At 37.7% G+C, this 25,865-nt stretch overlaps 1 protein-coding gene across 1 annotated transcript in view; it reads right to left on the bottom strand.

The window, feature by feature from the left end:
• Nucleotides 1-224: 224 nt before the first annotated feature.
• The window catches only part of mindy3 (MINDY lysine 48 deubiquitinase 3), a 40,214-nt gene continuing 14,573 nt past the window's right edge, over nt 225-25,865 (bottom strand). Inside the window, exons 11-15 of the mRNA XM_042741113.1 lie at nt 14,352-14,424; nt 11,116-11,188; nt 9,632-9,719; nt 6,187-6,258; nt 225-1,232 (exon numbers count right to left, since the gene is read on the bottom strand). Coding sequence (XP_042597047.1) covers nt 1,083-1,232; nt 6,187-6,258; nt 9,632-9,719; nt 11,116-11,188; nt 14,352-14,424 — 456 coding nt within the window. The 3' untranslated portion in view covers nt 225-1,082. The remainder of the gene's footprint in view (nt 1,233-6,186; nt 6,259-9,631; nt 9,720-11,115; nt 11,189-14,351; nt 14,425-25,865) is intronic.

Raw genomic sequence — 25,865 nt, 5'->3', positions numbered from 1 at the left:
CATTACCATCACATCTGCAGGTGTAGCCTAAGCTATTGCTGTCGCTCTATGTCAGGAACTGCTACAGCTTCCCCTACTGACAGCATAAGAAAACATGAAAGACATTCTGATTGACAAGATTAGTTTTTCAGGGATTTCAAAAAATAAAATGCTAGAACTTTTTTTTTTTTTGCTATATTTCAATCAGGACCATTTCATCTTACACAAGACAAACACACTAGACGTGAAGAACAAAAGTGTTTATTTTAGTGAACCATTAGGATTAGAATAAATAAAGGGTGAGCCTTTGTCAGTGTTATTCTTCTCTCTCATGCAGAGAATCCCTCCTGTCATTCCAGATTCCCTCCTGGAGGGTTGTTACTTCAAAGTTTAAATACTAAAATTGCCCAATTCTCCCACTGTCGTTTGGTGCCCAGCATGGGGTTGTAGTGCATTCTTTAGTAAACCTGTCTAAACAGACTTCCTCTCAGGGCCGAGTGCTGCAGAACATAGCGGCTCCTCAGCGGACCACTGACAAACACAAATACTTTATGTCCAACTAGAGCCTTTGGTCAAATGATCCCTTAAATATTTACAACTACTAACAATCAAACTTCAAATAAAAAAAAAAAAAAAAAAAATACATATATTACCAATTCCATAAATTACTCATAAGATCATCACAGTTGGTGTGCTAATTCAAAGATTTATCATTTCAGACCAGTAAACAAAATCATGTAGAAAGTTAACAAAAACAATATGAACACCTGCAAAGCAAATACATTTGGTATTCACAAGAGATGGCAACAGAAAGTAACAATTTAGAAAAACAAATAAACAAACAAAAAAACACCTTTTTTTGTTCAACTCCTGGGCTTTAAAGACAAGATTACCCCAATAATCAAGCCAGTTGAGATGTGTAAAAGGCAAACAAGAGGCTTTGTGTGAGTGCCAGGCGAAGAGCATCATCTCTCGTTTGAACTGCAGGCCTTGTGTTGGCCTTCTAAATGTAGTGCAGAGAGAGTGAGGAGTCCTATGAGCGTTCCTGAAGTCAGCAGGCTGTGAAGCCAGAGGTTGGTGGGTGAAAGGTGAGAGATAAAAGGTTAATTGAGGGAGGGCGACCTTTCTGTGGTCCACAGGAGCTCGATGTAGGGCCATTTGGTCTGTAGACAGCGCTTGACCGGGGTGTCGTCCGTACGTACCATGGGGTCCTCAAAACCCATGACCAAAGCAGTGCCCTCAACGTAACTCACCTGGCAGAGAGAAACACAACGGGTGAACATGCAACACATTTGTGTATGTACAATCACTTCCTTATCTTCTTAATAAAACCATGGCCCGTGTTTCTGAGAATGCCAGTGTGTCTCACTCAGTATGTGTCTCATTACAGACCTGGCCTCTTGCTATGACATCATCAGACACGAGACAGTCGATGACTTCCATATGGAGGGCTTCATATTGCCAGGAAGGAATCTGCCCTTGACAAAGTGTCATGATAAACATGCGCCCTCATTTTTTTGTTGCTGTTGTATATTGTTATACAAGTAAAACCTGAAAATCCATTCATTTATATAAATGTGTTTCACAGGTTTCATTGGTGCCAATAGCGTGCGTGATTGGAGATTCATTGGCCAATCAACTTTAGGCATCGCCTAATTCAACCCAGTCTTGAGCAAAAGCCATAAAGCTCCATGGCGCTCCCTCTGGTGGCAGCCACAAACATCTCTACACCAACATCATCAGCCCCTTTATGCAGTGAGGCTCAGACATGCTAACAGCCAAAATCGCTCGGTCCAAACCATTGGGAATCAGATCACACACTCACAAGACTCCACTTGTCATTTTTCTTCTAAGTAGCCAACTAACCTCTGCTCAACCTTGTGTTTCAGCAAAAAAGTTGCTTTTGTCATCAACCATGAAGTGTTCATCGGGTTTCCCAGAGTTAAGAGAACCATCCAAGAAAACAAACATGCATCAATGCTCTCTTTGACTACAGAAAGATGTTACAGTAGATTGATTTAAGACTTCAAAAGTGAAGAAAAGGATGTTGAGATGATCTCTTGAACTGTAAGCTTTCAAATCTGAACTTTCATGATCTGCAAACCACCTCGGCTCAGCTGGCTCTACTACTATTACTTACATATTTCTGAAGCCACCTATTTTACCAAACCCCATCAATCCCCATCAGGGCTCCAAACAAAAAAATCGAGTAAGGAGCCATTGGCTCCTATAAGAAAAAAACTTAGGAGCCAAATAATTTTTTAGGTGCCACAGAATAAAGGTGTTTTATTTATTTTACGATTATTATTATATATTTATTTACATTTCAACATTTCAATCATACTGTCATGTGTTTATGTCTCATCTTTTCTTGATTTTATCAGCATTTTAATCCATCTTGTAGATGACCTGGGAACTGAGGTTCACTTAAAGTGGGAACTAAATGTCTTTTCCAGCTTGAAATATACAGTCACAAAGAATTGTTCATTACACAGAATCTGTACCAGTATCACTGAGCATAAGCATCACTTGGCCACTGAGTGTAGCTTGGGCTCCTCCTACATGAGCCAAATAGCCTACCTTTTGATGTTAATTCATGTTCATTATGTACTATATTAGTAAAGAGAAAGATTAAATGGGTTCACTTGCCCTTGAACTGAGGCGCTAAAGCGACCGCGCCTGCCGCATTAAGGAGCACCAAAACTGTGTTTATTGTTTGAATTTCGTTATGAATTTGTAATAATTTTAAAGCTGGTACTTTGTTTATTAAAAACTGACAAAGCACAGAGCTTTTTTCGTTTACTGGATGACAGTTGCACTTCAAATAATGAACTTCACGCATTAAAAGAACACAGACCAAGATCTTGTTTAGAAGAAGCCATATTAGTAATTATTATAAACGAGAATTGTTAACGATATTGCCAATATCCACACAGCTGACAGCTTTACCTGTTCTAGTTTGTTCAAGTTGTGCACGAAATAGACGCTGTATTTTCTGCACTTTCCCTTCTTACGTCTCCATCATTTCTCTCTCGCTGCACAGCGGAGCTGCGTTTATCAGACTCTGTGCGTCAGCACTGATGTGCGGCAGAGATGAGGACTGTCTGAAACTCTCTTTTTCCACTAAAACTTTGTTTAATACGTGAACATAACAAAAGATTTGATCGCAAAACAATTAGGAAAAAAGGCATTACATTCAAAAGTTTAAGTTATAACATGTAAATATATACCCAGATAGCCAATAACACTCGGGCTGATTCTGGCTGAAATGCATCTCTGTCGGTTCAGTCTCACTCGGGGTGATTAGATAATGGGCCAGAGCCGCGCCGACTCTACAAAACACTTCTGGCTGACAGACGGCTTTTTCTCTATGAGCCGATCTCGGCTGAAAGCTGTTGTACACGCAGCAGGTCCACACTCGGTGTAGTTGTGTGTATTAACCTTCGGCCCGAGTTCGTTTTATCACAGACGGGGCGCTGTTAGAATGAAGCAAATCATCCGCCTGAGAAAACTTTTTTTAGTGGTTAAATCCTGAGGCGGGTAGTCGCCAGTGGCGACCTCAGCAAAAACGTCACTCGAAAATTAATATTTATGGTCGCAAATGCGACTGTTTTAGTCGCAGTTTGGAGCCCTGCCCATTTTACAGCTGTGCATTATCTCTTGGCAGTAGAATGCAATGGAAGGAAGAGTGACATCCTCCAGCTGACTAGACTGTGAACCATAACCAGCTATTTCAAGTCACAATAAAGCCCTAGATCTTGTTAGAAGGCACAATTCATCATTGTAGCCAGTCAACTCTGGTCAGGTTAGAACATTTCAGTGTTAGAACATGCCTTTTATAAAACTTGTCAACACCCTATGCACGTTTACTTGAAGTAATCCAAATATTTTCACTGGTCAGCCAGATTTCATGTTTTGAAGGTTTTTGGACTCTTTGGCTTTGACTCTCTTGGATAACAGTCTGCTGTTGGTTAGCTGGGCTTCAGCTCACTTGGGTTCAGCTCGAAGTCTATGCTTTAAAATAAACATTTCTTTATATTCAGACTAAAACAAATGCATGTGTGCTCATAATCAGTCAGAGAATGTCAGTCTGACTACACACGGACTCAATCAAGGCAGTGATTGAACAAGTACCACATCAAGATCTGACTGATTCTATAAAGCTGATATAGACCTATATAATGTGATTAAACCTATATAATTAAAGAGTAAATAACATGCAGAATTTCGGCAATTAAATAACATTTATGTAATATTTACTAAAACCAAATTAGAATAATTTTAAATTAATCATACATGTATAATGTAAAATATGACAAATACTACTATGGATAAAACTATAACAAATATGTTAAAGTTTACTGTCATTGTACTTTTTATTTTTTTTTTACATTTAAGGGTGAGTAAATTGACAAATTTATTTTTATTTTGGGCGAACCATTCTTTTGAGATTAATATACCCCTAATAGTAGCTGAATTCAATCCAATTATAAGAAATATTTAACAAGGAATGAGCAATAGTGTTCAAATCCTGTGAAAACCTGCATATTTAGGCCTAGCAAACATCTTATGAATGTGTACTGTACAGCAGTAACAAATTAAAAAAATTAAGCTTTTTGTCAAGTACTCTGTATGTAGTACTCGTTATCGAATCATACTGACTTGCAGAAAGAAAGTGGTCCAGAATGCACACGTAACATAAAGCAGGAGTGCTGGAGGAAGACAGAATGAGAGCAGATCCCTTCGGATGATTGTATGACTTGAACAGAAAGGCAGTCTGGGTTTTGGCTTCCAAGTGCCAGTATGGTCTGTGTTAGAGCCAGAGGAGCTCTTTACCTTTTGCAAGGTGTTTGGTTCCTGAGAAAGGACCCCTGTGAATATACGAGTGGCACAGAGGAAACCTCAACAACAAAGGCTGCACACTTTACTGCTGCTGCTAATGCGTTTGCCAGAGTAATGAAGAGTAACCTGTGTGTCCTCAGGGGCCTGATGTGGAAGTTCCTACCCATTATCCCTAAACTTCTGTCAATCTTCTTCTCACAGGCATGCACTTCTTAAGTATAGGGTCCCGCACGCACACGCACACGCACACACGCACACACACACACACAGTGATCAATGAATGTACAAGGCGGTCAGGGGTGCAAAAAGGATGGCATGTGTAAATGTCATTATCACTCTTTATGGGGATGTGTATGGAATATGGGCAATGGTTCACAATGGTCAGAAAAAGCACTACCAGTGGCAATATAGAGAACATGAGATGAGAATAAGCACCTGGAACAACATCAGAGTGAATATTAGAAGTATATAAGCAGTCTTTGTTTCAATAGTTTTTTAAAAACTTATTTTAACTACCAAAACAAACAAGCTACTGGTTTAAATGCTTTTGTGTAAACAAAATAAAATTTATTTAAAAAAGGAAAGATAGATAAAATAAACCGTTAAAGTCAAAAAAATTATAGCATAGTTTTCACACTTTTAATTTGACAACTAAAATGTGAACAGCAACAAAACTATTAAAGTCGGATATTCAATTGCATACTCTTGGTTTTTAAAGCACATCTAAAAATTCTCTCAGGTTTTGCCAATTTAATATTGGAGACACGTGAGAACCAACAGAGATCATTTTTAACATTTCCTTTTGTGTTCCACAGAAGAAAGAAAATCTCATTTTGGTTTGGAATGACATAAGGGTGAGTAAATGATGACAACTTAATCATTCCTGTTGCTATAATTGCTGAAACTAAAATATATTAAAATGAGACCATAAAATAAAACTGATGCCTAACAAAACCACAGAAGAAGCTAAAATGAAATTTAAAGTCAAATTGAAAATAATATTACACTAAAATGCATTTGACCATGTGTCTTTTAAATGATGCAAATCATCTTGCCTGGTTTGACTTTGTATAAACACAAATCAAAATAAAGAGAAAACCGAGAGCCTGAGACATTAGTCCAGTGAAATGGTTTCAGATTTTTGTGGCTTCAATATACTCTGCCCAGTCTCGAAAGCTGTCGACACTCACAGTAATGACTTGAAAGGCTTGTCTGAGAGATCATAGTGGTGTGGGCCATAGGACGGGGCACAGACTCCACACCCCAGGGTTCAGACCGACCCACCAGGGTTTTCATACCAGCAGGGGCAATATGTGCTATTAAAGTGTTCTTGGGCATTACAAAATGAGCATGAGTGTGCCTTACCTTCTCATTGTGGTTGGACTGCTTCAGGCCATTATAGTGATACACAGGAAATGAGTCTGGGATCACAGAATCCTGGAAAAGCGAGACGACACGTGTCAGTACGGATATGTACATCATCGGGTCTGTGATACATCAGCAAACAGCTCTGCGTGTCCTTATTCACTGTGACATATACTGCCTAGATCGGACTCCATCCATAGGATGCCAGAAAAACATTTCCATGAGTTAAGACAACTTAACCAAAACGTCCAATTCCAGTTTAAACACATCAAAACACACTCCATAAACTTGGACAAGAGAGTCTAAAACAACGGTTCAGTGAATGGTTTTATATGTAATGACTAGCTCAAGACTGACAGCACACTGGAATACACTGCTTTAAGTCTAAAGCAATCACATACACCCCCCATGCAGCTGCTGAAAAGACCTGATTGCAAACCAGTGCCAGAACTCTGCAGACCAACTCAAACCAGCAGCAAAACCCAAGCACAAATACCTCTGTCTAGCCCCCATACCGCATGCCTGCCTCGCTGCCAAAACTACAACAGCGGACTGTGTGTGCATGTGTTTGAGTGGGCCTGAAATAGGGTTACAGTATTTGATTTGATGGTAAATTGAGGCTTTCTTGCATGTATCCCTAAAGCTCTAATCTATTTAACACAGAGCAGTGGAGCTGCAAGTCCATGCCAACTATAACCGTCAGCTTCTCCCTCCAACTCTCTCTCTCTCTCTCTCTCTCTCTCTCTCTCTCTCTCTAAGGGGCTACATGTACAAAGATTTAATCTGGGGCTGATTGTAGGTTTATTTGAACTTAATGAAAAAACAGTAAGAAAAAGCAAACAGTGTTGAGCAAGAGCAAGAATCAAGGGAGAGCAGCAAAAAAAAAAAAAAAAAAAAAAAAAAAAAAAAAACACAGCAGGATAGCCATGATAGGCTGGTAGCCATTCTGTATATGCTATATATGCTATATATTAGGGGTGCACGATAAATATCGGCCGATAATTATTGTGCATCTCGTCAGTAAAGCCGGTTCTCTAATCAGCTGTAAAATCTATCAGGTGCGTGATTTCACATAGAGCAGCTGTTACTACACAGAGCCGTTGTAACTGACAAGCTGCGCAAATCCATGCTGATAATGAAATTGGATTTGCGCAGCTTGTCAGTTAACAATGGCTCTGTGTAGTAACAGCTGCTCTATGTGAAATCACGCACCTGATGGAATGTTGATTTGAAGTGTAGTTTTTTTTTTGCATTATTATTACTACATTCAAACCTGAACTCAGAAAGCACTTTGTTACACAAAACATTAAAATTCTAAAAAATGTGACAAAAATGAACAGGAATGCTTTATCAGAGCTTAATCCTTCTGGGTCTGATCTGATTTTAACCTCTTTTTTCAGTCTTCTGACTCATTTTGGCTATATGGTTATAGCCATACCAATTCAATTGAGTATGTATAATTCTGTATGTGTTTCTGTGAGTGTAAGTAAGTGTGTGTGAGTGGATGTATCCGTTTTACACTCTTGATGTTTTAGAGTATAACCCCTTCCTTGCTGTCCACTTTTTACTGCATTGTAGTCGAATTATTGATATTATTTTACATAGTTGCAGTGTTACAGTCACACCAGTTCATAGGTGTGTATGTGTGTGTACAAGTGTGTGTTGATTTTGCATTGCATTCGAGTTTCACCCCTTCATTTTTTCTGCATTGTGGGGGATTTGTAGATTGTACACATGAAAATGTTCTGTATTTTCGTATATATATATTTTTTTCTTTCTTGTTTCCCATTTACTATGGTCCTCATTTTGGTCGTCATTTTTGACCGAAGACTATGACCACTTAGCTTGTTCGAATCATGCCCTCGATTTTTTTTGTGTTCACATACCAAGTGCCATAAAAGTCTCATACCATTCTGGTGAAGCTACGATTTTAAAAAATTCAAAATGTAAAATTCTCCGGTCAGAAATGACCAAAGACCACACAAGGGTTAAAGGGGATGGGAGAGAAGACTCTGATTGGTTTATTGCACGTTATGCCCCAAAAAACCCCACCCATTTCTCATTAAGAGAATAGGGAAAACCCGTTTAGACCATGCACCCGGGTGCGCTGACCATTTTCCCATCGTTAAACTAGCAAAAGTAGATTCGGACACGCCCTGAGTGCACCTGAGCCATGCGCTTTAGACCACGCGCTTAGATAATTAAAATAGGGCCCTAAAACTTTTATTTAAAAATATTTAATTCCCAAACAAATGTAGAATGAATATAAAGGAAAAACATTTTAACATGTTTTTATGAAGTACTATGAAGGCCAAGCTCACTGTTATCCAATAAGATACCTCTATTAATTTATTATCAGAGATGCAAACAGGTAAGGGGGAAAAAAGGTGAGAGTTGTGCGGATCAGGGACATGATCCACATGGAATTTATTTTAAAGATACTTGCTTTCATGCTCATTTGTAGTTACTTTAAGGTATTTAAAAAAAAAAAAAATTAATAACCTTATGTCAAACTATTTTTTTTTCCAAAAAACAAAACATTGAACATCTTGTTGCAACATTTTACAAAAATCAAGACAGAATATATTTGGTCAAAATCCCATGTTATAAAAGATGAAGTGCTATGCAGGTTATTTAAGACCATATTGGCTGATGCTGACCTAAAATGCTAAAGGTTTGCCCTTTCCCTCTTCTCCATTCCCACATCTCGTACCTCAAATACATGAAATATTACTCTTTTTAGACAGTTTTTGAAGTAAAGAGTAAAGAAAATACTATACAAAACTTACTGAAACTGCATAAACGTGGCCACCATGTTAAGAATAGCAATTGCCAAGGGGTAATCAGTTATGACCAGACTAGGAGAAAAAAATTAGTAACTTTTTTAATTTCTAAATTGACTTTTCAATCTTTGAGGAAAAAATATAGACAACTGATTTTGAAATCATATATATATATATTAACATTTAATAGACCAAAACTGCCTTCTGCTATCAAATATAATTTACTATCAACAATCAACAATTACAGAAACATGCTCAATCTCATAAAAATTCATTGATGGTTAATGCTAACAATCATCACATAAACCCATTACAATTAACAAGAAAAGCCTGTAAATTAACTACAGGAGGATGGGGAACAAAGACTAAAAAAATCACTTGTTTTAAATATTTAAAAAATAATTTTATTATATTCATAACTGACATTTCTCTTGCATTCTTCACCAGTTTTTTTTTTTTTTTTCAATGAATTTACAGACATTTATTCTGGGATTACAGTCACCAACAAGCGTACATACAAGGTCAGCTTTTTTTCTATATTTACAAAAAGGGAGACACTTTCTGATTGTATCAAAGCCTAGTGAGTTGTATACTCATGCAGCGTTTTGATCTTGGTAAACATGTTTAATCAACTTGAAAGAGAGACATGATACATGTATTACCTGGTCAGGGAAGAACTCCTGCAGAAACTGGCCTAACAGAATAATACCCAACCCCTCTGGATCCAGCTTACTCTTCATCAGATTCACACTGAGAGTGAGAGAGCGAGAGAGAGAGAGAGAGAGAGAGAGAGAGAGAGAGAGAGAGAGGGGGAGAGAGAGAGAGAGGGAGAGAGAGAGAGCCCGATGGGGCACCATGAAATGTGTAGCTCATTGTGTGTGTGCACATGTTGCATGTTTTCAGCATGTATTGCTCATTGGCATCCTTCAGCAGTGAAGTGTGTTGTCTGAGGCAGTCGTCAAAATGATCTATAATCCTGAATTATGATCAGATACTAAACATATAACAGTGAGTAATGCTTGGAATCTGACAAATATTGTTTTAAAAACAACTTCAGTGATGTTAAAACGGGGCAGACTTTTCCTTTTAAAGTCATACAGCGGGACTGATAACATTACTAACTCTCTCCCACACAAACTCAGTAATCAGAGGATGATAAATGCTTTCTTATGTGATCACAGGTCACTTTAACATTCACATAAAAATTGGCAATTGCCGAACCACTGATTATGTTGTATGTAGTTTCAGAAGAGGCCAAAAGAGTGTTCAGACTTCATTGACACTTGACTAAACTGCTTTGACAGAATAGGGTGCTGTGTAAAAACAAACACATGACCTAAACTTTATTCTGTCAATTTAACTTTCATATAACAAACCTTTTGAAAGGCTGAAGTTGTCTTGCAAGCTATCAAAGGTTGATGTAAGAAAGCAGGTGGTTTAAAATTGCTCAGATTTCAGTGAGAAGCTGTTTAAGAGGTGAAGGTTTCAATGGGACTATGGTGAGTGGCTTTAAACAGGCTTTACATGGAAGGTTGGGACTCTTCTTTGCTCTGCAAGAGTGATGAGTCTGTTTGAATGGCATGTGAACCCAAATTGTGCAAACAGAGGGATCATAGCTAGTTTAACATGCACAAACCTCTTCAGATCACTTTATGACAAACACAAATGTCACCTTGCTGTGTTAGAAATAAAGAGATATAATGCTTGCTGGACATGAATAAAAATAATACATTATATTGTAAATATTATACACACTACCATTAAAGAGTTTGGGTTGGTAAGATTCTTTCATGTTTTTGAAACATGATTTTTACGCTCTTATTATTGTCAATGAAATGTTTTGTTCTGCTGAATATTTTTGCAGAAAATTGTTTTTTAAATTTTTTTTATACGTTATTTTTATTGTCAATGAAAAGTTTTGTTCTGCTGAATATTTTTCTTTTAGAAACATTTACTGTCACTTCTGACAATTTAATGCATCCTTACAGATAGGTATTACTTTCTTTCAGAATTAAGAAAAAAAAAAGAAAAAGAAAAAAGAAAACTTCTGAACATCCGAAATGTTTATGTCCAGTTAATATTTCTTAATGAATAATTAACATTAAATGAACATTAAAACATTACTGTAACACACACACAAACTTACTAGTCTGGCTCGGAGACGAGATCCAACGCTTTCATAACATCTTCAAGCAGTGTGTCTGGAATGAACCCATTATCTGAAGATGAGGAGACAAGAAGAGAGGCAGATGGTTAGAGCTTCTGAGAGTCTTGATCAGCACCCACACCACTAGTGTCTTATGCCCAATATAAAACACGAGTTTCATCTCTCTAATTGAAGCCATTCTGCCGACCACGCACACATATGCGCATAAACATGCTAAGACAATGGCTGATAAATGGATGGATGAGTGGTGTATGTTGTTTTTCCTCCTCTCTGGTCTGCACGTTTCAGACAGGATGTTTGCAGAGCAGCTGGTATGCTAACTCTTTTCCGTTCGTTATAAAATGAACTCTCTGCTTAAACTTTCCTGCAGTGACTGGATTAAGAACAATAAATATCTGTACCACAGCATGAAATTAGATACACTTGGGCGTTTTTAATAATGCATTAGAAACTTTGACTAAAATAGCTTCTATACTTACTGACATAAAAAGGTATTCACAAAATATTACTTCTGCAATGTGATACATTTCTGAGTGAAACTATATTCAGTGAGAAATAATATGGGGTGGCACAATCCATCAGGGTTTAATTGGATCATTATTGTCAGCTTAATTTATTGCCTAATATACATTTTTTTTTCATAGCTGCATAACCTTGGTGGATTAATTTTACACAAGGTATGAAAATAATTTCTCTTTAAAACGATGCATTGATTAATATTAACACAAAGGGCATTTATATGGAAAGTAAACAGGGTCAATTTTGATTTCATGTCACTTTAGAATTGTATCTACATAACCAGACTGTAAGATGCAAGTTTTTCTTTCTCCTTTGGACAAATGAAATGCATGTGAAAGATCTCATTTAATGCCTAAACTGTCTGTGTTTGGAGTCGATATAAACACATTTGAAGTGCTGGTAACTGAAATTGAACTAAAATACACAGACTCTCATGCACGCACGCACACACAGAGTATTGTTCTTATTAACGTGAGGAACAGGAATGTTGTTTACGACCTTAAAAGGCAAAAAGATGCCAAGCAAGAACATCTAATCTTGTTCTTGATGACAATTTGAGTGTGTGCTGTAAATTAGACACTTTAAATCAAAACTTTGGAAGAACACTTACGTTCTCACTGTGACACATTCAGTGATATATACACACACAAACCTCTTCTACCTGACAGATATGAGACCGTGCAGTGGGCGAACTCTGCTCCAGGTTCTCATTTCTTCCATCAAACACCCTCCCTACCTATTCTCTATATTATCATCAGGAGTCTTAGATTTAATATTTATTGCTTTTGATTTAGAGGAAAATCTAGGGGAGAAAAATATATGTTCAAGCAACAGACTCTGGGGAAAAAAAACAAACAGGATATATAGGCAAAGATATACTGCACTGCATATGACTAAAAGAGCATCAGTGGTTTGTTCATAAAACTACATTGCTGACTTTGCCATCTGAGCACAGTGACTATTTTAAGTGATAAATCATAACACAAGACTCTCCTACCCACAAATCCTCACTAGAACTGCTCTCAAATAAAACACTGTTGACTGTTAATCATATATACGACATTCAGTTGGAAAACATTACTATAGAGAAAGTAATCAGTGAGTTTGTTATAAATATCGGAAAATGACAGAAATGTGGAGTCTACATAATATTCAAAAGTTTGGAATTTTTAATTTATTACTTATATTCACTAAAATATCAACATTGGTAATAAGAAATATTCCTTGAGCACCAATTTCTGAATGTTTCTGCTGAAGGGCACAGGTAAATATTACATTTATTATAATGGGTTCACTTAAATTAGAAGTTTTTTTTCTAATGTTAAAATTGATAGCTCTCAATTATACTGTAATGTTGAATGCTATAGTGAATTGTTAAATATTAAGGGGGGTAATTTTGTAGAGAAATCAGTACTGGTATCATTGATACTGGCCTTCAGTCATAAAAAAAAGATGCCATTAAACAAATATTAAAAAATATACTGTATTTATGTTGTTTGTACATTAATTTGAAGTTTGATTTTTTTATTATTGCAATATAAAAGTATATCTAAAAACTTTAATGCTAGGTGGGATTAATCGCAATTAATTTCAGAAAAATGTAAACAAAAACCAAAAAATAAGGGGTTTCTGCCTCATGAGGACCTGAGAGGTGTTTTAAGTTGTTTATTAAAATTTGGGAGCTATATCACCCCTGTATTATACTTTGGGAACTGTGGTTAATATATCAGGATCACTGTCAAAGATCAGTTGTGTGAAAGTTGTGCACTTCATATGTTCAGATTTGGCTTGTCAGCTGAAGCATGTTTAAAGTGACAAAGTGACATGACATACAGCCAAGTATGGTGACCCATACTCAGAATTTGTGTTCTGCATTTAACCCATCCAAAGTGCACACACACAGCAGTGAACACACACACACACACACACTATGAACACACACCCGGAGCAGTGGGCAGCCATTTATGCTGCAGCACCCGGGGAGCAGTTGGGGGTTCGGTGCCTTGCTCAAGGGCACATCAGTCTTGGTATTGCCGGCCCGAGACTTGAACCCACAGCCTTAGGGTTAGGAGTCAAATTCTCTAACCATTAGGCCACGACTTCCCCACATTAACCACCCTGGATTCGAACCCACGACCTCAGAGGTTCAGAACCAGCGGCTTAGCAGAGTAAGCTACCCAGCTGATGCAAATGCACACATGTGCAAGTCTGTAGTCTGGTCTTTATGACTGATATCTGGCTGTGTAAAGAGATACTGTGGGAGAGTCATCAAAAAGACTGGAGGGCTTAACCTTAAACCTAAAAATGTAGCCACCGAACTACATAACTAATCCACCCACACACACACACACACACACACACACACATAGAATTCCATATAGAAGAAAATTACCGCTCTTATACCTCACTGAAATAACGCCTTTGTGTCAGATCAAATGTAGTCTTTTTTTATCTAATTTCCTCTCTCCTCAGTTATAGTAAAGTATAAACAAACACAGTAATCGTAGGACCTTTGCACTGCCTGCTAAGCTGCAGAGACAATAAATGTGCTCTGGATTTTGTGGAGCTAAAGCTCATCTTCCTCTCAGTGAAGGACAAGTTGACTCAGCTGCTGGGGTTGAGTTGACATTGAGTTTCTTCAGTCTCTTTTTCAGGCTCACAAACATACACAACAGATGAAATTTTTATAATCTTACCTTCCGGGTCAAAGGTCTGGAAGACTCTTCTAGCCTGCTCTGAAGGAGACTCGGGGGCCACCAAAGCCATCTCCTAGAAAGAGAAGGAAATATGAAATAGAAAAGAGAGTTATGGCATGGGCCCCACCATTTTTGAGATGCTAAAATATTCCTATTTCAAGTTTAGAGATATAGAGATAAGTCATTCATAAGTTGATTTTTTTTCTGAGGATGAGGGAGAGCTGACCTCATATGACCTTGAGTGTGTCCATTCACACAATCTCTTTGAGTAATAAGAAGACACTAACCGATGATGCAATGTGCTTTAAGAGCCCTTGCTGAACTATACAACAATAAAACAGAAAATGTTTATATGAACTGTACTGGCGTCAATTTGTTTGTGTGTGTGTTTGCAAAAGGACTGAGTGTGTGATTAGGTTTGGGTGTGTGCTTGTATGCGTGTATAACTGATCTAAAGATAAACTCATAAATGTCAAAACTGCCCTTCCATCAAGCAATTTAATGAAAACAATCTTCTATCTCTCTCCCACATGCGCAAAACTCACAAACAGGCTGCGAACTTTACTGATTAATAGAAAACAAACCAAGATCCATGTGTGTTTGTTCATGTTTGAGTTACAGCGGGATCACTGCCCCATCAATGTGTTGCCGGAGGGACTTGGGACAACAAAACACATCTGTATGTGTGTAAAAACGACTCAAGCTGGAAAATATGCAGAGTCAGCATGCGCAGCTGAATCACGTACAGCTAAAAACAGGTCACAGTTTGAGTTTTCCATCTCAACATTCCAATATCGTTCAAAGTACCATTTAGTCTCATATAGGAATCAAACTTTAGCATTTTTGGGAATCATAGATACATTTGAATATTCTGTATGGTGTTGACAAGACAAAAGAAATGTGCAACATGACTCCAAAGCATCAACAAAATTCAATATTTCAATCATTATTTTGTTAACAACTATTAAAGTGAATTTCAAATCTGTGCCATTTCAGTTAGGATGCTGCTTAGGATGTTTTCTGGAACAGACTGATTGATCCAAACTTCTGACCTGCCCCCTCTTTTGAACCCATTCACTTTAAAAATCTCATTCTCACCATCTGTGTTTTACTCGCACAAGCTCTGATTCTCATTATTAGAAAGGAAGGCAGTGCATAAAGGGGTTAACTAGTTCTAATGGAGACTGATGATAAGAACAAGGTCATGTTATCAAAACTCTACATGGGAATTCATCAATACTCTTCAAATGTGAAGCATAATGAGAGCTAGATGAGTGTTTGAAAGAGTTCTATTCTGTTTAAATGACAGTGTTGTCAAATGATGCCCAATAAACTGCACCCTACTATTCAAGAATTTGAAGGGGAAAATACAGATAGAATAACGCAAAGCAGTCATTAAAATGAAATTTACTATATAATGGGAAATATCTCAGAATTTGGAGAATTTTGGATTAATAAATCAAAAGTAGGGCTGCAGAATTAATCAAATTTAAATGGTGATATACACTACTGTCTGTGATTATAAAACCACAGAAGACTGCTGTTTAAATATGAAACCTAAATGTTCTGTGTGTTTTCATAGGGCTTTACTAACTCGAAGGTTAAAACTTCAGTATGAAACTCACCACACACAATTTGAGCAAAGTACATTAAAGATTCCCTCATTTCATATGGCTTGTTGAGAGATGAGCTATTCCTGAAATAATAAGAAATAAAATCTTTGTCTATTGGACTCAGAATACCTTGGCACACCCTGGCAACCACCACTCACGTTTTCTTCAGAAAATCTCAAAGTCCGGTCAAATATGAAGTGTTTTACAGCAATCGAAAAGAACAAACATTAGCAATGAACATCCAAACATGGTCATGGAAGAGTGAACATAAACATAGGCTGTATACTTTCACAGTATGGTTTCAGTGTAACACTCACAAATACCTCCTCTTATTTCAAAGAGTAAATATACAGCTCACAGTCACACCAAGAAAGAGGGACAGAGCAACAGAGGAGATAAAATGAGAAAGAAAAAAAAAGAGGTACAAAGGAATGAGAAAGTAGATGACATGGAGAAGTTGCATCTGGATACTGCTTGTCTTAATACCACAATCTGGGCTAGTACTCCACACAGTCAAAGCGGACACCTTTCCACAGTCGAATGGAAGGTAGTCAAAAAGAAATTAAACTTTCAGAGCTCTTGCCTGAGGCCATGTGGAGTTATAAACCCTCATTCCTGAAGTAATGAAAAAGATTGGTTCATTTTAACATATAGCAGTAGCTCAAAGCTCAGCAGTGGCGAGAGACTGAGAGAAAAATGGACGAGTACTTAATTATACAAGTGAGAAGTTTCAATCGGTAAGACATCTGCCATGAACTCTGAAAGAGTTCATCTGCTTCATAAACAAGGGTCAAACAAACTGACAGACTCAAAAGTAGTATTCATTATTTTAAAACCCATACGATTTTCTTTCCTCTGTGAAACACAAAGGACAAGGGAAATAAAAACATCATTAGTGGTTAATATTTAGTACTCCAAAATCAACTTGAACAACTTTAATGGTATTTATTGATTTGTTTGCAGCTCTAAAGTCAATGTATGTTTTCATTGTAGAGTAGCAGAACTTTAAAATTGCTTTTAAAATGTCTTCTATTACATTACACTGAAAAAAGTCTTTACTGTTGGCTTTTGATTAATTTAATGCATTCTTGCTGCAAATTAATATTGTAAATTATACAGGGAACATTTTAACTTCATATACTGTACATTACAAATAAAGAAAATCTAAAAAGAAATAAAAATGAACAATCTATGCAGTTCAATTCTATTTGTTTAACAGAAATTAATTGACAACCCAACACTGCTTTGTGAATATCAACTAAATTAAACAGAATTTCTTGTTCTTACACATATTTAAATGTATTTTTTTAATCATTAAAACTAATGATAACTTGAGGTTGATTCAATAACTGCTCACTTTATGCTTTCATTGTATGCAACAGATCAGAAGCACTGTTCTTCAAAAAATTTTTATTTTCTTTCCATGTTCCACTGAACATAGAAACTCAGACCGGTTTGGAATGACATGAGGGTGAGCAAACTGACTTTTCATTGCATAGCATAATGAAGATATAGACATAGGCCAGTCATTGTGGAGAATGTCAATGAAGCAGAATGGTTTGTTGTTTAGAAATCACAACATGCTTGCAAACATCATCCTTTTTTTGTGCGTGTGCACTGACATCAAATATATCAGTCATGACACGTTTGTGCACATAAACCCTCCACATTACCTTCCTCACACACAAACATGCACTGTGGCTCCATGCTAATAGCAATGAGTGCATGTCTTGTTATAAAGTTTGACCCCTGGTGACAAAAACAGCATGTTATTCCGCTGATGCTAACAATGTGGCTTCACAACAACACAACTAGTCCTGTAATCAACCTTGCTGAGTCAGCGTTTCTCCATTGCTCTCTCTCTCTCTCTCTCAAACACACATTCTAATAGAGGGGAATTACAGAGCAGTGTGTTGGGTAAAGACTTCAGCTCGAGGCGGGATGGTTCTGTGAGATGAGCGATCTGACCCAGACGGACCCTTGGAGCCACACTGAAGTCAGATTCTCCACATATCCTGGACAGTTTTGGGTTTCAGGGACACAAACAAAGTAAAGGCTCATTTGTTGCCTAAAAAAAGCAACATGGTCTAAAATTGTCTTAAATTACACATAGTAAAGAGCACGGTCAAGTCATACAGGTGTTTTCAGCCAAGTGCTTTGAGCATTTCTGTCAAAGCAATGGTAATATTCCCAATTGCACTCTGTGCAATATGGTGAAATTATATATGCCTGTTTAACAACAGGCTCAGTGAGCATAACTTTTCAACATATCTGTAAAGCAGAGTCACATGTTAAGAATCCTGAATCTGGCTTTCATTAGTTTCTTGAGACCCAAATACATGCGCGCACACACACACGCGCCATAGAAGGCAACAGTTGGAGATCAGAGAGGCGGCTCACACACAGGAGCGAGAAAAGCCAATAGATGCTGATGACTGAGCTTCAGAAATATCCTTGAGACTGTACACAAATGTCATGACCGAGCACACAGAATCCATTTACCAGCATTTACAGGCAATGATTTCTTTGCAATTGTGAAGGATAAAGGACTTTACTTATACAAGCCAGCAAGCTGGAGTAATATAATATCAGAAAAAGATAAAGAAAGTCATATGATTAAACAACGTATCAAATCTGTGATAAGGAGAGTCTTATGCAGATGACAGATGAGACTAAAAGAGTGTGCTTTACTGTTTTTAGAAAGCTTAGAATAAAAACTGTTTAACCTTAAAAGGTGATGTGAGATTGTACATTAGACTGAACATGCGTTTTTTACACTCCTGTCATCCTTATAAACCCCAGCCCAGGCTGATACATTCCAGCTCTAGTGAGGTAAAAATCATAAGGTGAAATCCAGATCAGAATCAAGCGATTATATCTTGCCCCATCTCCATTTCACAACTTAACTCTAGCAGAGTCAAAAGGAGTGTTCATTTGGACACGGATCATTTTGTTGTCAGTTTTAGGTGACTCGGGTTTCAACTTTATCCACAATGCAGCAACTAACTGTGAGAGTGCAAACAATGACGCGTTGCTGGTATCATGAAAAAAAAAAAAAAAAAAAAAAAAAAAAAAAAACACACACACACACACACACACACACACACACACACACACACAAACACACACACACAAAAAAAAAAAAAAAAAAAAAAAAAAACACACAAAAAAAAAAAAAAAAAACACATACAGCCCAAGCACTAAAGCCTTTCAATCAAAGGCGATTAGTCTTGCAGGAAAGACTGGTATCTCTAAAAGAGAGTCTGGTTTAAGTGCAAAGGTTCATGGGTTTTGAGGTGAAAACCCATTCACAGAGGTCCTCTCAGCAGTCAAACTCCAAACAACAAGCACAGAATTTAACCAACATCAAAGCAGCAGCAACAGTTACACAGTCACATTACCAATTACCACAACCAGACCACTGTAATTCAAACTGCAGGTAGATCTGCTCCTCTGAAGTTCTTCACGACAGAGAAAATGTCACCAGCATCAGACAGCAATGGTTTAGACACCCGATACGTCAGAGCTGGCTGGGTCACTGACTAGACTATCACATCCACTCTTTACTCCCTCTGGCGTTTCGCTCTTAAAGTTGAAGTCTTGTCCTTTTCTACATTTAACACTATCTTCCCATCTCCTTGTCGTTCTCTCTGTGTCTACGTCTTTTGTTGGTGAAGTATTCCCTGTACAGGCATCAGTGTTAGTGAGAGGCTGCTGAAGAGGCCATTGTTGTGGGTTAAGAGAGGATGTGAGGCCATGTATGTATTACGAGCCCCATGGGTATAACGTAGTGCGTGGATGTTTGTCCATACAGCCATGTAGAGCCTTGACAGAGATGAAATTCAAGGCAGAGCCGATGATGGCATGTCTAAATTGTACGATTGATGAGCAATAAAAATGTGTGGTGTGTATTAGGGGTGGCCGATATATCGGTAGAAATGTTAAGATATTTTGGACATTTCTATCGCAGTTACATGCTCACGTGACACTGCTGTGCTATGTGGTTATGAAAAATTATTGTTTGCACGCATTTTTAAGCATTGCAATTAAAAAAAAAAGGGATTTTTGAGCCGTTGAAATGTAATCAGCAGCAAAACAGAATTAACTTCCTATATGCAAGAGCTGTCTGAGACTGCGCTGTCAGAGAGGCGTGTGCACATGAAGACGGTGCTCAGAGTTATTTTTGACACTTTTTAGGCCTCAAATGGTTAAATACAAACATAATGCCCATCTTTGCAAGTATCCTTGTAATCACAGTAATAAAAGACATGCGTAACAGTATATTGGATCTAGGCAGCTCTTAAAGTGACAGCAGTCTAATAATCCTGCTGTTTGTCATTCATGTTAAATCAAACAACAAAAGAGAAAATTATTTTAATTAGTTTCTTATTCTTATTTAATCACTGTTTACTTGTCTTCAATTACTTTTTTTTTTTTTTTTTTAAACGAGGATAATTTTTGTGATATTGATGCTGGTGACAAGAATTATGAAATTTCTATGGTATCAAAAGTTCTAAAATCAAAAAGAACTACATTGTGATATGTATCGTTACCATGAAATAAAATTACTCATATCCTAATATCAGATTTTGGTTGCATTGCCCAACCCTAGTGTGGATGCTAATATAGTTATATAATTCTTGGTGTGAACAGGCTTTTAAGAGGTTGTGGTTTCATATATGTGCGTAAGTGCGGCACTACAAAGCTGAAGCATGTATAATAGATCAGATACCACTAAAGGAATGATTAATGATGTGTCAGACAGCACAATGCCTCTGAGAGACAACCGTCTGATGAAACTTGAAACACATTGTCTGATGAGACTGGAATCTATTAAGTGATATTATTTTCCTTACTTCCTATTCTGTTCTTTTACATATGTTAGTGTATATCCACTGTGCCATCCTTTCATGGAAGACACAAGAATGTGATGATTGAAGTCTTTCAAGCTGACAGAAATCAGAACTGGTGTTGGTTTCGGGCCACATTCACTGTTGCACTATCACTGTGAGAACACGGTGGTCCTGTGTGGCAATACAAAAGATCGAGGGCTCCTCACGGTAGCAGAGCAGGGCTCTACAGAAGCACAACTGCTGCAGTGAGGTGAGCTCCTGTGGGGCTCACAAAAGTAAGGCGTGTGTTTGTGTTTGGGGGCATGGAGTCAGTAAATTAGCAGAGGATGACAGAGCCCTGGGGTGCACCAGACGACTTTACCAGCAGTGCGGTTTCTTTTTCCTCTCAAAGAGCTCTGTTCAAAAACCTAGTGAGCTGACTCGCTGACTATTACCTAAACAGGCAGTTGCGTTCTAAGACAACATCCTAGCCATTACAAAACTTTATAAGTGGCCAACTTTAAATGCTCCACATTGATTTTAATAGTTTGATGCTAGCATGTTATTAAACTAAATAAATAAATACTAAAAAATAAGATTAAATATAATTAACTACAGTTTGCATCACTACATTTATCAATATTTTATTATGAAATGTTTATATTCAGCCTTAAGGGCCGTACACACCGGGACGAATATCGGCGCGCGTTATTCGCCAGCGTTTTTCAACGCGTTTTTTGTGTTCACACCCAAGCGATTTTCGCTGACGATGAGCCGAGTGAACATGCAAATTCATTCCCTGACATTAGATGGCGCTTAATGTAAAACAGAAATACTAGAAATACTATTTCTCTTTTATCAAGATTTTTGTAATCGCTGTCGCGTTTGTCATATAGTTCTTTGTGTTCCGACACCAACGAGACCAGCAACTCTACATTCATCTTGCCTTGCATCTTCTTCGTCTTATTTCTTCCCGGCAGTGTAGACGCTACTTGGCGTATATCTCCTTCGCCGTTACGTATGTGTGCTCAGCAAGACAGTTTTGTGTTTTGAGCGCCCCCAAGTTGTGTTTTACTGTAACTTCAGAAGCTCCAGACACGTGTGCAAAAGCGCCATTCTCATTGGTCGTATAGTTTTTGACGCGGTGCGTCAAACCAAAAAAACGAACCCGAGGCGTTTTTAAAAAAATGACGCTTTTACGCGTGGCGTTTTTCGTGTCGGTGTGCACACTCACATTGGCGCCCTTTGTTTAGTCACGAGGCGTTAAACGTCGGCGAATATCGCGCGCGAAATTCGTCCCGGTGTGAACAGGCCTTTAGACTGCCAGCATAGCAAAATAATCTTTCAGATTGTATTTCTAATTGTGTTGATTGTGATGGGAAAAGGCTAACTATTCATTGTTTTCAGTTTTTGTTTTTAAAACTGATTGGTACAACAATGTTTTATAACTAAGTAGTATTAATTAACTATATGTATATAATAATAATAGTAAGTATATCAAATATATACTTGGTTTAAACACATTGTTTTATCAATGCATTGCAAATCTGTTTTCTTTTCTTCTTTTTTTTTTTTACAAAGCAAATTTTGCCAAAAAAAAAATAAACATTATGAAAAAAATCATCATGATATTAATGCTTGGAAAAAAAAAAAAAAAAAAAAAAAAAAAAAAAAAAAAAAAAAAATTAATTTAAGTAATTGCAAATATTTGTGATCAACATTTTTCTTGCTTCCTCCAACCAGCTTAATTTCTTTTACTGAACTCAAATGAATTTGATTGCATTGTTAGATTGAAAAACATCTCTTCCATCTTTATTTGACCCTCTAACTCTAGAACTCTAGCACTAAAAAACACCAACACTAGCTTTTCTAATCTTTCTGTATTCTATCTATTGGTTTTCTTTTTATTTATTATAAAAATTAATAAAAAAAGCAAAAAATCTGTTTTCTTTTTATTTATTTTATAATCTGGAAAAAAAAAACTTGCTACATGTATTGCGTTAAGCTAACCGAGGCTTGTTATGGCACTTGCATATCATTGCTTATTTGTTGATTTTGATTGCTTCCATTGTCCTCATTTGTAAGTCGCTTTGGATAAAAGTGTCTGCTAAATGACTAAATGTAAATGTAGATTGCCTTCTCCTCAGAAGAAAAATGAGCCTTCATGTCAAAAGCATACCTATGCTGCCCCGGAATATGTTCTCCATAGGTAGCTCACTATGTTTTGGAATGGAGCCATACAATAACATCCCTCATTTTTGTAGCACCATCATTTACAAAGTATTTTGCACCAAGGAGGGGGCTGAATTGAAAACTGGACGAAAACAGCTTTGTGAACTAAGGGCTGGCTGCAATGGTTTGTGGGTATAAGAAGGGATCAGGCCCCTGAAGGGTGGACAGGAAGGAGAAGAGGACTAAGGGATGCGTAAAAAGACGTGGATGTTAACATCATCAGATCCAAGACAGAACGTGGTCTGATGAGTGGAACGAGGAAGCGAGGGACGAGAAGAAGGTTAACATCCCATACTAAGATACAGACAAAGGGCCTCCAGAGAGACAGAGCAGGATGGAAGGAAATAAGGGATGTGAAGCTCATCACTTGAAATAAAAGCAGAGCTTGAAAGCAGCTATGAGAAGTAAAAAAAGTGAAAGCATTCGAAGACGGACACCATCATCTTTGTGTCAAACATGGGCCACAGCGTCAGTGGACCCATTAATCACCTTGTGAATGGGTGTGTGAGCAAGCGAAGCATCAGATTTTGTATAAACAGGGGTACTGTGGTTCAGTAGCCACAGATCGTGTTTCTCTGCATTATACACGGTTATAGTTACCAGTGTGCTGCGCTAAAAGCTGCTATTCCATTACTCACTGTCCTCAGGGTGTGTGGGGCTGTTCATCCACTGGGACCTGAGATCATTCCTTTAGTGACCACTGCTGTGTCTGTGTGTGTGTCCGGGGCCCTCTCAGGACCTCTGTGAAAGGTCATTTGTATAGTGTCTGCTGCTTTGTGTGCACATAAATCAGATAAGAGTGGAACACAAACCCTATTAGAAGCTAAAAGCAGAGACACAGAGACAAACAAAGACGGTAACGGGAGTCTGGATCCGTTGGGAGACGAGCTTAAAACTTGTCATTAGAGACACCTATCTTATGCGCATACACAGAGAGGCAAAAAAAGCCACCTTCCATGACACATTACAAACAAACTGCGTTAAAAGACAAATCCCACTGGAGAGAAATCTTTAAGTCTAAAATAAACATTCAGGAAGCCACTCATAAACTGCCAGAACAGTCACCAAAAATTAGACCAGCACAACCACAAAACCATCTCAAATTCTTCACACCTAATGAACAGCTGTCAAATATAATGATAACATTGATACCATATTACCAGTCTAAATTAACAGAAATGACATATTTATCAACCAATATTGGATATTTGATTTTATCTGCCTTTCCTAAATAACAATGAACCAAACACAATAACGTTAGACAGCACAGACATGTTTATCAAGATATTGTGCACTCCTAATGATTAAAACAGCAACAAAGAGGTTGTTTCAGGACAATCAAAAGGTCAAATAAACTAAATTCTATCATGAATTTAGCTAACTAGGCAGTGCAAACTCAACCCAATTAGTCCGAAGGCTTTAGTGTGCATCCTTTTAACAGCTGCTCTTTGAGTTGTCGCCTGAGAGTTTTTTTTTCCCTCTCTGAGGGCCTGGCAGAGTGACTGACTTTACCGGTGACTCCAGTGGGCAAAACTAAACCAGATGGAAGCACAGAGAGCTCTGGGGGGAAAAGATTGGCTTTCCTACCGGAAATCGTGGCATTACTCACCTGAGGCTATGCTCCACTAACCAGCCCCAGAGAGAAGGTGGAGAGAGAGAGGGAGAGAGAAGTGGGTGCCCTGAGAGCATAAGGGTTAAATTGATTGCGTGTGTGTGTGTGTGTACTAAACGGGGCTGCTATTTGTATAAGAGAGCAGAGAGTAACAGGCCCTTAAATCATTAAGATCTTCTAAAGCTCATGGGAATGAAGCAGCTGAGTGTGAGAAAGTGTCAAATCTGCTGGAGGTTCAGCTCTCCACCAAGATGCTTCATCTTCAGTATTATTGAATAAAGACCTATATGAAAAAGCTAGTGAGAAACTGCATATCTGTGCAGTGCTGGAGAAATGTCTTTGAAACTGATTCTTGACAACTTCAAGAGGCTCACAAATTAAAGCACAGCTTTCTCTCATACTGAAGTATTTCCTGAATAAATAAAGAGAAATGAAATATTTTGACTGTAATCACAGTATTATGTGAGAAGAAAAAGAGTGATATGAGAAACATTAAAGTAGCATGTAGGAAATCGGTTGCCGAGGACAATGGTTACAATTATCCAATGTAGCAGTCATCATATAAAAACATTTGACCACAGAACACCACGACTGACTAATTAGAATGAAGTATTACAGAGAGCTGTGTAACAAATAGTGATAAACAAAACAGTATTTTATTAAATAATCAATTTTCGTGAAATGGAAAACAAAACACAGCACAAAGAATTCTGTGACCATTGGGAAGCAACTGCATGAATCAATGAATCTATGACTTGAATAAACCAATTTGCCAAATCAGACAAAAGATGCTTCTTGACAGCAGCTGAAATACTGTCACATTACTGAAGAATGCAATTATGTTAGAAGCACAGCTGCTTTTAGTTACTTCCCATCACAGCATCTGACTACACCGGGTCTAACAGATTATACTGTACTCAAGCTAGGATTTGGTCTAAGAAACTTAGGAAGAAACCAAGAAGTCTGGAAAAGCCGGAGCAAAGGATGGGGAAACTATCAGTGTGTATGACTTGGATGAGACTGATACTTACCGTAAATTTTACTTTCAGAGCTCTTATGAAGAAAATCTCTACACAGACTATATAGTTACTATACTAACAGACTATAACACACAGTACTACTGGCCTACACACAGGAACAATGAAGAGTGATTCATGGGCAGAAATATGAGATGAGCCTTTGTTAGTCCTGAATATTTTGATCCTGCAGCTCTAATCATGATGAG

The sequence above is a fragment of the Cyprinus carpio genome, chromosome B16, assembly GCF_018340385.1.
Source record: "Cyprinus carpio isolate SPL01 chromosome B16, ASM1834038v1, whole genome shotgun sequence".
Lineage (NCBI taxonomy): Eukaryota > Metazoa > Chordata > Actinopteri > Cypriniformes > Cyprinidae > Cyprinus > Cyprinus carpio.
Note: the sequence above shows the minus strand (reverse complement) of the source record. Positions and strands in the feature narration are given on the sequence as shown.